The 11501-nt window shown below is 37.4% G+C and overlaps 1 protein-coding gene across 4 annotated transcripts in view; it reads left to right on the top strand.

Moving 5' to 3' along the window:
• Positions 1 to 11501, top strand: part of LOC105033694 (uncharacterized) — a 76884-nt gene that overhangs the window by 41134 nt on the left and 24249 nt on the right. For 3 of the 4 annotated variants that reach the window (XM_019846745.3, XM_010908589.4, XM_073251136.1), the window contains one exon: positions 5469 to 6794. In XM_019846745.3, coding sequence (XP_019702304.1) covers positions 5533 to 6794 — 1262 coding nt within the window. In that variant the 5' untranslated portion in view covers positions 5469 to 5532. Of the gene's footprint in view, positions 1 to 2220; positions 3983 to 5468; positions 6795 to 11501 lie in introns of those variants that run through there. The other variant, XM_073251139.1, reaches the window with a different exon arrangement.

Here is an 11501-nt window from a genome sequence, read left to right as displayed (position 1 = left end):
TTCATCTCGTGCTTGCATGTCGCCGTTGAGAGATCTTTGTTGCCGATGCTATTCTACTATCAGATCCACTGTTCTCGTCAACTACTCTAGCTTCGCATTTGGCTTTGGAAGTCCTTTAGTGGGGATTTGGGTATTGTGTATGATTCGGCTGATATTTGTTTTTAGGGCTTGAAGCAATTAAAAAAAAAGGCAGAATGGAAGCAATCTATTGACAACAGTAGCAATAGGAGCAATGGAATCCTTGGTGATAATCCCTCTTTGAATATTAGTCCTATTAAGTTAGATGGGTCAAATTATCTGGCTTGGTCAAGATCTTGCTTAATGTTTATTCAAGCTCGAGGATTACAAGGCTATATCACAGGCAAGAGACAAAAATCTCTAGCCATTGATCCAACCCTAAGCCAATGGGAATCTGAAAGTTCCCTTATCATGTCTTTGCTTATTAATGCTATGCAACCACAGATTACTTGTGACTATTTATTTCTCACCACAGCTAAACAAATATGGGATGCTGCTGCTAAAATATATTCCCATCAAGGGAATGATGCGTTGGTATATGAACTACGAAAGAAAGTTCATGAAATGAAGCAGGGGGAGATGCCAATTGCAGAATACTTTTTCGAGCTTGGTGCTTTATGGTAGGAACTCAATTACTACGAAGAGTGCTTATCCTTCAACTCTGAGGATGCTGCTAAGTATCATAAAGTAATGGAGAAACACCATGTGTATGATTTTCTGGCTGGACTAAATGATGAATATGATTAGATTCGGATCCAGGTTCTGGGTAAGGACCCTTTCCCTTCATTGAGGCAGACTTATGATTTTATGCGGCAGGAGGAGAGCCGAAGGAATGCTATGTTGAATGCCGCTTCTATAGATCGTTCGAGTATGGTGGCTAACTCGTTCTCTAAACCTGCCAAAGTGGAACCAGGGAGGATTAGTGATCAGAAATCCTTTGCAAAAGATAATCTCACCTGCGATTATTGCGGGAAAACTAGACATATCAAGAAAAGTTGCTGGAAACTCCATGGTTGGCCAATCAAGGGATGAGGTGGTCGAAAAATGGAAACTCTTCAATCATAGGCTCATATGTCAGGTATAATGGAGACAATTGGGCCTGATGAAAGCACTAATACTGTTGGTCTTTCCACTGAAGAGTTGCAAACTCTCCGATGCCTTATGGCTCGATTTGATTTTCCCTCCATGGTTTCTTCCTCTTCCTCTAATCTTGCTCAGTTAGCTATATCTCATACAGCTTTTATCTCTATTTCTTCAAATTCACATCATTCCTAGATTATTGATTATGGGGCTTCGGATCATATGATTGGGTCTTCAGACAATTTCTTAACATATTCCCCTTGCTTGGGTAAAAATAAAGTCTGTATAGCCGATGGTTCTTTATCTTCCATAAAACGAAAAGGCTCAGTATGTTGTACCTCTTTACTTTCTTTGTCCTCTACTCTTCATATTTCTAGTTTACCCCATAATTTGTTGTCTATTAGTACTCTCATATGTGATTTGAATTATAAAGCCGAATTTTATTCTTTTCATTATGTTCTTCAAGACCTGAGCACCGAAAAGATGATTGGCTATGATAGAGTGTAAGATGGTCTGTACTTGCTTGATACAAGCCCCGGTAACCGTCAAGCCTCATTAGGTTCCTCCACATCTACTTTCCAATAGTTAATTCAATGGCATAGACGATTAGGACATCCATCATTTTATATTTTAGAAAGATTGTATCCTGAGTTAATTAAATAGTGTGATTTGAAGACTTTGGTTTGTGATGCTCATGAATTTGCTAAGCATATAAGAACTTCTTATCCTTCTAGCAATAATAAGAGTCATGTTCCTTGTGCAACCATTCACTTTGATGTGTGGGGTCTTAGTCCTGTTGTGTTTGGTTATAGATGGTTTGTCTCATTTATTGACTGTTGTAGTCGGATGACCTGGGTTTATTTGATACATGCAAAAAATGAGGTGTTCTCTTGTTTTTAGTCCTTTCATAATCTGATTTGTATCCAGTTTGGTGCCAAAATTTAGATTTTGTGAACTGATAATGGCACAGAATATATGGAACGTGCTTTTTTTAACTACTTAGAGGGACATGGGATTGTGCATCAAACCAGTTGTGTTAATACAGCTGCTCAGAATGGGGTGTCTGAACGAAAAAATAGGCATTTGTTAGAGGTTGTCCGTTGTTTTATGTTTACTATGAATATTTCTAAGAGTTATTGGATGATGCTGTCCTTTCAGCGGCTTATCTAATCAATAGAATGCCTCTGAAGACACTTAACTTTAAAAGTCTCCTAGAAATTATTCAAGGCACCACTTCATATCTTATTCCTCCAAAGGTCTTTGGGTGTGTGTGTTTTGTTCATCGGCAACATGCTGGCAAATTAGATCCTCAGGCACTTAAATGTGTGTTTATTGGATATTCTATTACTAAAAAGGGCTATAAGTGTTATCATCCTCTCACTAGGAAAGTCTTTGTCAGTGTGGATGTCATTTTCTAAGAAATGGAACCATATTATGTCACCTCTTCAGGGGGAGAATGGAAAGAAAGAGGTGATTCCAAATTATGTGTTACCAGATTTACCAGCACATGTGTCTCCAGTCTATCCTATTAGACATGGGGAGGATGAGGGTCAAATAAGCCAGGGTGAAAATAGAATGCCTTTAGAGCAGAATGAGCAGCACCTGAGTGGAGGTGATGGAGGAACAAGTAATGCAACGCAGGGTGATATGAAATTGAATAAGTTGGACTTGTTGCGATATGCTCGTAGAAAAAAGCGGACACAGTCATTAAACCCATTCTACATAGTCAAACTTCAATCCTGGACTCAGATTCCATGAAATTTTGTGGTAAGTCTCCTGTTTTTGTTTCAATTCCTACTTTCAATTCTGATGATTCAAATCTTGATCTTCCAATTGCTATTAGGAAAGGAATTAGATCTGGCACTAAATATCTTATCTCTAACTTTGTTTCGTACAACTCCTTGGCTCCTTCCTATAGAGCTTTTGTGCTTCTCTATCTTTAGTTTCTGTTCCACAGAATTGGAAGCAAGCCCTCAATGACCCTAAGTGGAAAGAAGCCATGATAGAGGAGATGAGAGCCTTAGCCAAAAATAAAACCTGGGAGCTTACTACTCTTTCTTTAGGTAAGAAACTAGTACGATACAAATGGATTTACACTATTAAGCACCAGGCTGATGGATCCATTGAGAGATTCAAAGCTTGATTGGTAGCCAAGGGGTTCACTCAGACCTATGGAATAGATTATCAAGAAACCTTTGCCTTTGTTGCAAAGATGAATTCTATTCATATTCTTTTATCATGTGCAGCTAATCTTGATTGGGAGTTGTAGCAATTTGATGTAAAGAATGCTTTTTTACATGGTGATCTGGAAGAAGAGGTTTATATGGAGATTCCGCCTGGCTTTGAAGATCAGAAAATTGAAGAAAAAGTTTGTCGGTTGAAGAAAGCTTTATATGGCCTAAATCAGTCACCTAGAACATCGTTTGACAGATTCAGTAGAGCCATGATAGCTTTTGGTTATCAACAAAGCAATGCAGATCATACTATGTTCATCAAACATTATATGGGTAATACTACAATTTTCATTGTGTATATTGATGATATAGTTGTAACAGGAAACAACTAAGGAGAAATGACCAATTTAAAACATTATTTGGCTAAGGAATTTGAGATCAAAGACTTGGGTAGTTTGCGGTATTTTTTTTGAATAGAAGTTGCAAGGTCCAAGAAAGGTATCTTTATATCTCAAAGGAAATATATCCTGCATTTACTTGAAGAAACTGGCGTGTTAGGGTGCAAACGTGCTGATTTATCTATTGAAGCGAATCATAAGCTAAAAGGCGGCATTGGAGAAGCGGTAGATGTGGGATAGTATCAGAGCTTGGTTGGGAGGCTCATCTATCTTTCACATATACGTCCTGACATAGCTTATGCTGTAAGCCTGGTAAGTCAATTCATGCATGATCCTTGGACTACTCATTTAGATGCGGTTTTCCATATTCTGAAATACTTAAAATCTGACCTTGGAAAAGGTTTACTTTTTTCCAATCATGGCCACTTAAAAATAGAGCTTTTACTTATGCTGATTGGACAAGATTCCCTGATGATAGAAGGTTTACAACAGGATATTGTTCGTTTGTTGGTGGCAATCTAGTTACTTGGAGGGGCAAGAAATAGAGTGTAGTACCAAGGTCAACGGTAGAAGCAGAGTATAGAGCTATGGCACAAGGTGTTTGTGTGCTTTTGTGGCTCCAAAAGCTAATGCAAGAGTTACGACTACTTGAAGAAAAGGCACTGTTATTATATTGTGATAACAAGGAAGCCAGTAGCATTGCTCACAATCCAGTTCAACATGATCGTACAAAACATATTAAGATTGATCGACATTTCATCAAAGAAAAGTTGAATGTAGGGATTCTAGATATTGTGTATGTAAGTTTCGAAAATCAGTTAGCTGATGTTTTTACAAAAAGGCTTGGTAGTAGATTGTTTCATTCCTTTGTATGCAAGATGAGTATGAGGGGTATACATACACCATCTTGAGGGGGAGTGTTGACAGAAACTGTTAGAATCCCATGAATCTCCAGCAAATCTAACAGAATAAGCCAAAAATCATAATGATCTCGTAGAATAAAGCCAAGAAGGATAGAATCAAGTCAAGATCTCAATAATCAAGGGCCAACTATGATCTCGGCAAGTAAGAAAATCTATCAAGGAAATTTGTCACAACCAGTAGTATTATTTTTGAATATTTTTCTTTGATTTCTTTCCTTTTATTGTAAAGTTGTTTACTATTTTTGTATAGCCACACTTACCACTTTTGTATAGTCATACTTACCATTCTTTTGTGGCTCATTGTATTTAAATTTTGACCCATATATTGGAAGAAACACAATTTCTAAAAATTGAAATTATTTTCTCCATTTTTCCTTCTTTTTCTCAACCAAAATTATCTCCTGGATATGTTATCTCTTTCATGTTTTATATTGCTCTTACTTCTTCAAATCAATCAGCCTCATCCCACTAATATAGGGAAAGGCGGGAATGCTGGGAAGCATTATGCAATTCCCATTCTCTCAACTAGATGTCAGTCCAAGGCTTCTTCTGTTTCTGTTGTGTTAAATTTCTTAGACGTATCAGCTATCCTACTAGATATATATTGAATCTGTGGACTTGGTTAACTATCTTCTTAGTGCTTGTGATGTTATTATAGCCTATTACTCTTTTCGTTAGATTATAGCAATTTAGTCATTTAAATTACATTTGTGATTGTTGTGAAGCTTTTTGTACTTCATTCCCTGCTACATCATTAGAATACATGTGAATTAATAACATTATGCAGATTAGCTTTCTGGATTTGTTCAATGCATATTGAGGGAGACATTGCTAGACTTAATGGATTTTAATCGATGTTATTGTTTTGGCTGCAGGTTTGTGATATAATGAATGTCTTTTCTAGCTGATAACCTTTGAGGATCTAATCCAACCAATAAAATGTGGGATGAGAAACAAAAGAGCATGATGTTTCAGGGCGAAAGCATGAATCCTGGTTTTGCTCGTCCTGAAATCTCCTTTATAAAGAGCACAAAACCAGTGCCTTCCAACAATGGTTCTGATTTGCATTTTTTGGAGGCCTCTAGAAAAAGAAAAGCGATGGATTTGGATCAAGGTGGTCATGTTCATAACGGTGCTTCTCTTGGATATATTGGAAATTTTAGCGGCAATCTGCATTACCTGCCACCAATAGATTCAAGTATTCAGCATGTTATAGCTGCACCACCTATGGTCGATTCTAATGGGAGAACAGAAATTTTTCCCAATCAAAATTTTCAGTCTGCTAAACCCAGCTGTGTGCAGTCTCAATTTGGAAACTGTCATTTTCACAATACGGATAGTGCATCCATGTTTTTGCTTGCAAAAGGTGCGCAATTTCAAGAAATTGCAAGTGATAGTTCTAAATCGTGCACTTCCTACCATCAAGAGTCTTTCCTATCATTTAGAACACCCACTGAAGAACTCCCTAAAGCTAAATTAACTGATTCAAGACAAGATGGAGCGGCCACCCAATCTGTATCAAGTAAGGTCCAGTCATATTGTAGTCAGGTCAGCAGGTGCACGGAGAAGTCTCAGGCTTCTTTCGGATCACATATAGGGATGAATATGGGGCATGGAAATTATGATGTTTCAAATAAATCATATCAGTGCTCTGTGATTTCTCAGGATTTGCCATTGTTGGAATCCTCTCGATTTCAGATGGCTGAGAAAAATCTTAATGTGGATGGAGGAAGCAATGTTCAAGATTTTACTAAATATGGACTACTTGAGGCAAAAAAGGGCGACCAGAATAAAGATTTTGTGGAAGGAGAAAAATCTTGTGGATGTTGTCATAAGCCTAACACTTATGTAAATTATGGAAATCATCCTTGCAACGATAGTTTAGGTGTGCACTTAAATGTCATACCTGCAGAATCATCTAGTTCTGAGAAAGTATGCTTGAATTATGAAAGGTTGAAAAACAGTGCTCATGTTTCCATGGATTCAGAAAACAGGAGTTTGGAAAAAGATGACTGCCCAGAAACTGGGAAAAAGGATTGTTCCACAGAAGAGGGTAAAAGACCAGCCGAGCATGGTGATAGTTTGGATGAACAAATCAAGTCAGGTGCTGGAAAGGTACCTCCAGCTACTGAAAAGCTCTGGGATGGGTCACTTCAGCTAAACGCCTCTATAACAGTGTCTGCAGTCGCCTTCTTTAAAAGGTTCCTTAATTTCACTTGCAAACTCAAGTTCTTCTGTGCTTTCATGTCATTATTAAACATGCTGGTATAATTTAGATCTGTGGTTCATTAAGTGCCTTTTGGTTGTGACACAAATTGGACTAGCATATTTATTTCCACATCAATATGTTTTAGCTATAGTATTGTGACTAGAGGAGCAAACTTCTGTAAGATATAATGAACCCAGTAATTAGAGGGCATAGACTGTGCATAGGTACATGGGCAAACACATATCTCATTGCAGTCACATGAAGAACATAGGCTATGATTTGTGTAATCTTTCAGTATCTCTCAGATCTCAAATTTGTCATATATGATCATCTAGAGTCATACCCCAGGTTCGTGGTTGTATAACTTGTGAATGAAGTCTTCAGTTGGTTATAAGCTGATAAGGCTACATGCAGGAGGGAGAAAATTTACAAATTATCTAGGATTAAAGAAAAGTAAACATGAGTTGCAGGCCTGCTTGGTTACTTGTAGAAGATGAATTTTGTTGAAAGATTTTAGCAAGGTTCCAAGTCTGTATGTGCTCAAGAGCCTGCAGATTCTCAACCATGGTTGTGGAGTAGCCTGACCAGTGGATTGAAGCTCTTAATGTGTATGAAAGTATTTGGAGAGAAGTTGAAATCACAAATGATAGGAATAGGATCATAGGAGTCAATTGAAAAACATTATTATTTAATGTTAATGGGTGATTAGCCTCGGCAAAAAAGCGAAAAGTTTAACGGACGGAATTTTGTGGGGGATATTTTGAAGGAAACACGAAGCTCATGAAGGATACTGGAAGTGGTAAACTCAGAGAGACCTTGGGACCTGACCAGCGGACTGAAGCTCCTAATGTATATGAAAGGCTCTAGAGAGAATTTGAAATCACAAATGATAGGAGTCAATTAAAGAACATTATTATTTAATGTAATGGGTGATGAAAGGCTCTAGAGAGAATTTGAAATCACAAATGATAGGAGTCAATTAAAGAACATTATTATTTAATGTAATGGGTGATTAGCCTTGGCAAAAAAGCGAAAAGTTTAGTGGACAGAGAATTTTGTGGGGGATATTTAAAGGAAACACTAAGCTCATAAAGGATACTGGAAGTGTTAAACTCATGAGAGACAAGTCGTGCCCAGCCAAGTTGCATAAATATCCATAACTAGTACAAAAAGATGATGTTATCAATGACTGCATAAAAAGAATGATTGTGGGAACGCTTTTGACATCCTTGCAAACAGAAAATGTTTAGTTGACACTTGTTACTGCATAGCAGGAGTAGTTCATTAGTTATCATTAAAATATCATGGTGTTATTTTAGTTGCATAATTTTGCTTATTTATTTGATGACAAGAGTTCTTAGTAAGGATTTTGTGAAGCAGGAGGAAAGAGGATGTTTTGGGTAATACCAGAGAGATACTTTGGGATACTGTGAGATGAGTTTTCTTGATCTATTTTTTGAATTGCTAGAACCAAGGTTCGCTGTACCGGTACCGGACGGCGTGCCGGTCCCGGACCGGACCGGTATGGTACCGGTACCGTACCATACCGACACATGGTATGCCTGGGCGTACCGGTACACAATATTTTTTTCGATTTTTAATTTTTAATTTTTGGATTTTTGAAGTTAATAATTGATAAATACAGCTTCAATATGGCATTATATTGCATATTATTGACATATTTTGGTTCAATTTGGAGTTAGATTGCAGTACAAAGACTCTTAATAGCCATATGTTGCAATCGAATCAGTTTCATGTAGAAAGAAATGAGTTTGGAAGATTCAGAACACATTATAAAGCCCTCAACCATTTAACTTGATTAAAATTAGGGTGGTAAAACATCTGAACTCTCTCCTATTTGACTTATTTATGAAAAGCGTTGCTCCAATTGTGATCTTATATGATATCGCATATAACAGTTTAAGCTTCCAGCATCACAACATTATGCAATCAGAAGTTATTCAATTTTATGATTCCACCATAAGAATTTCTTCATTAACTCTGAGACATATATACCACTACTAGCATCACAAGATTTATGATATTGATACAATCAGATATTATTCAATTTTATGATGCCATTTTGAGTTACTAATTGGAATATTAGATATTGCCCATACTTCTTTTTTAATCATAAATGCTGAGTGTTGTGTGATTATAATACTGAGATTTTTATTTTAAAATCTTGTTGAGGCCTCTAAACTATCTGTTACAACTGCGATTAATTGTTGTGGAAACGAATACTTAAAATGGTACGAATGCACAGGGTTAAATGAGCAAGGAGTCATGGTACCAAACAGGGAGAAGGATAATGGTAAATGCTTAGTAATTGTTGGGGCGGGGAACCTCCATTACTAGCTATCAGAGGTTCAAAATTTTTTTTCAGGTTCCTCTCAAGTTCTCAGAATGCTTCCCCAGACATTTCCATCTGTTTGGTGATGAAAAATCAAATCAAATTCATCTTACGAGTTGGATTCCGATGAACTAATACATGGTACAAGCTTTACAATCTCGGTACCGGATCTTATACTGACACCATTCTATTATAATACCGATATATATTTCAATTTGGTACAAAACAACATACCAAATATTGGTATAATATGAAATAACATATCCATATGATATAATACATCATATTGGATACTACAAGACAGATGGTATAACAGATATGATAAAGAGAGAGAGAGATGTGCTTGAGGTTTCATTTTATTTCAGATACCAATAAAATAACACAAGATCCTCATCAAACTGAGCCACCTTCCCCCCTCTCCTCCCTTGCCCATGGGCGGTACGGTTCGGTTCGCCCCGAACCGGTCTAGAACCGAGCCGTACCGCCTGATTCTGGGCGGTATGTGCCCGAACTGCACCGAACTGCCCGGTTCGGTGCGGTTCGGAGTCCTTTTCCGAAAAACAGGCCCGAACCGGACCGGTAAGGGACCGGTCCGGCTCGATACGGCGAACCATGGCTAGAACCATATGAGTAAATCGCAAGGAATGTGATATTCATCGGATTGGTGATGCAGAAAGTAAATGTGAGCCAAATGCAGAATGCCTCAATGAACTACCAATAATTAAATTTACTCATGCAAGCTAGTGCTACGTACAAGCAATTGACATTTATATTGTGAAGTAAACTGGAACTTTCATTTAACTGTTTGATGAACTGTTTTAAAATAGTTATCCAATGCATGAAAATAAAGCAAAGTCTAGAGCTGTAGATAGTGAAACTTTAATGCCGCAAGTCTTCAAAAGCAAGCGATGAAAGCTGATGGAGGGACATGGAAATGCTTTTGGTTATACAACTGCCTAAATATTATGATCCTAAATTTCAAACTGCATGAGGGTGTATACAAATGATATTGACGGGCAAAGAAATAGAAATTGCGAGGTCCTAAATATTGCCTAAATTTAGCAGTTTAAATAATTGTAAAGCCAAATTTGAGAATCTCTTTGACAAGCAACTTAACTAGCACATATGCAAGGATTCCATCCTTAAATTGGTCCAGATATTTTTAACAAAAAGTTAGTGGGTGAAGCATGGAGGTAACTAACAGAGCATTTCATGGGATTATGAATGACGCAATGAATTGAAAGTGCACCGCCAATGTTTTGTAGGCATAATGTGAAACTTAAGCAAATTAACCCCAAGCTGGAATAAAATTAGTGCAAATAAAATGATTCTTTTGTGGTTTGGGAAGTGAAGTTAGACATAATGTGAAGGATAACCATTGAGTTGCACTAGTCCCTTCCCTCAGTTTGATTGGGCCTGGACTCTGAATATTTGAAACACGTGCAATGGAGGAAATACAAAACTCCAGCATCTTCCTCCATTCATTTTTTTGGTCGAGGTCTTAGTGACATAAGTCAGTGTTCTTGTCAGTCTGCACAGCTTAGAAACTAATGTGAGATCAGGGGATACTTGGATAGAAATTAATAGGGGAACATTAACCGGAGCTGTGCCTCTTTTAATGACCTAAACTATTGCAACAGGACACTTTTGATATATGGATCTAGAAGTCATTTGATTCCCAGTCATTTGTTTAATGCACTTGAGCCACTGATCAGGGGAGTATACTCTTGAGTCTTGAGTCTATGGAAATTGACATCCAGGCTGGGTAAATGATGTGAGGGAAGAGGATTGGCGAAAACCTTAACAGTCTGAAGTTGGAAATGATCCTACTTGTGCAATTTGGAAATCTGTCTATGTTCATGCAGGAATGAGTGAAGCCCTTCCATCAAGTCTGTTATTCATGTTTTCAAATGGGCCAGGAATTTACCATAGTGATTCCAACATTTAACAACAACTAGTAAAACAACATGTGCAGATGGGAAAGAGATCAAATAATGGATAAGGTAAATTTAATTATTAGTTATCTAACTAAAAAGGGTTCAATTATTAGTTTCATGTGTTAATGTTATGATTAAACTAAGACCTAATAATAGAATACTGTGCTCCATGGGAATCGAAGTAGGAGAAATTTCGGCTGCATATGGAGTCCTGCAGAGTTTTGGAGACCTATTGCACCTTGTCAAAAATGCTTTCAGGCTTAATATATTACCTCCAAACTAAGATGGTGGTAGAACTCAAGCCTAGGAAGAAAGTTTTGGTGGATGGGGACATAGGATCAGAAGCATAAGTGGAGAAAAATACTCATATAAAAGCTGTTAAAGGATTTGTAGTGAGAGGCCGAGAGGT

This window comes from Elaeis guineensis, chromosome 1 (assembly GCF_000442705.2).
Source record: "Elaeis guineensis isolate ETL-2024a chromosome 1, EG11, whole genome shotgun sequence".
NCBI classification, from domain to species: Eukaryota; Viridiplantae; Streptophyta; class Magnoliopsida; order Arecales; family Arecaceae; genus Elaeis; species Elaeis guineensis.
The sequence above is the reverse complement of the archived record's forward strand: the minus strand, read 5'-3'. Positions and strand labels throughout refer to the sequence as shown.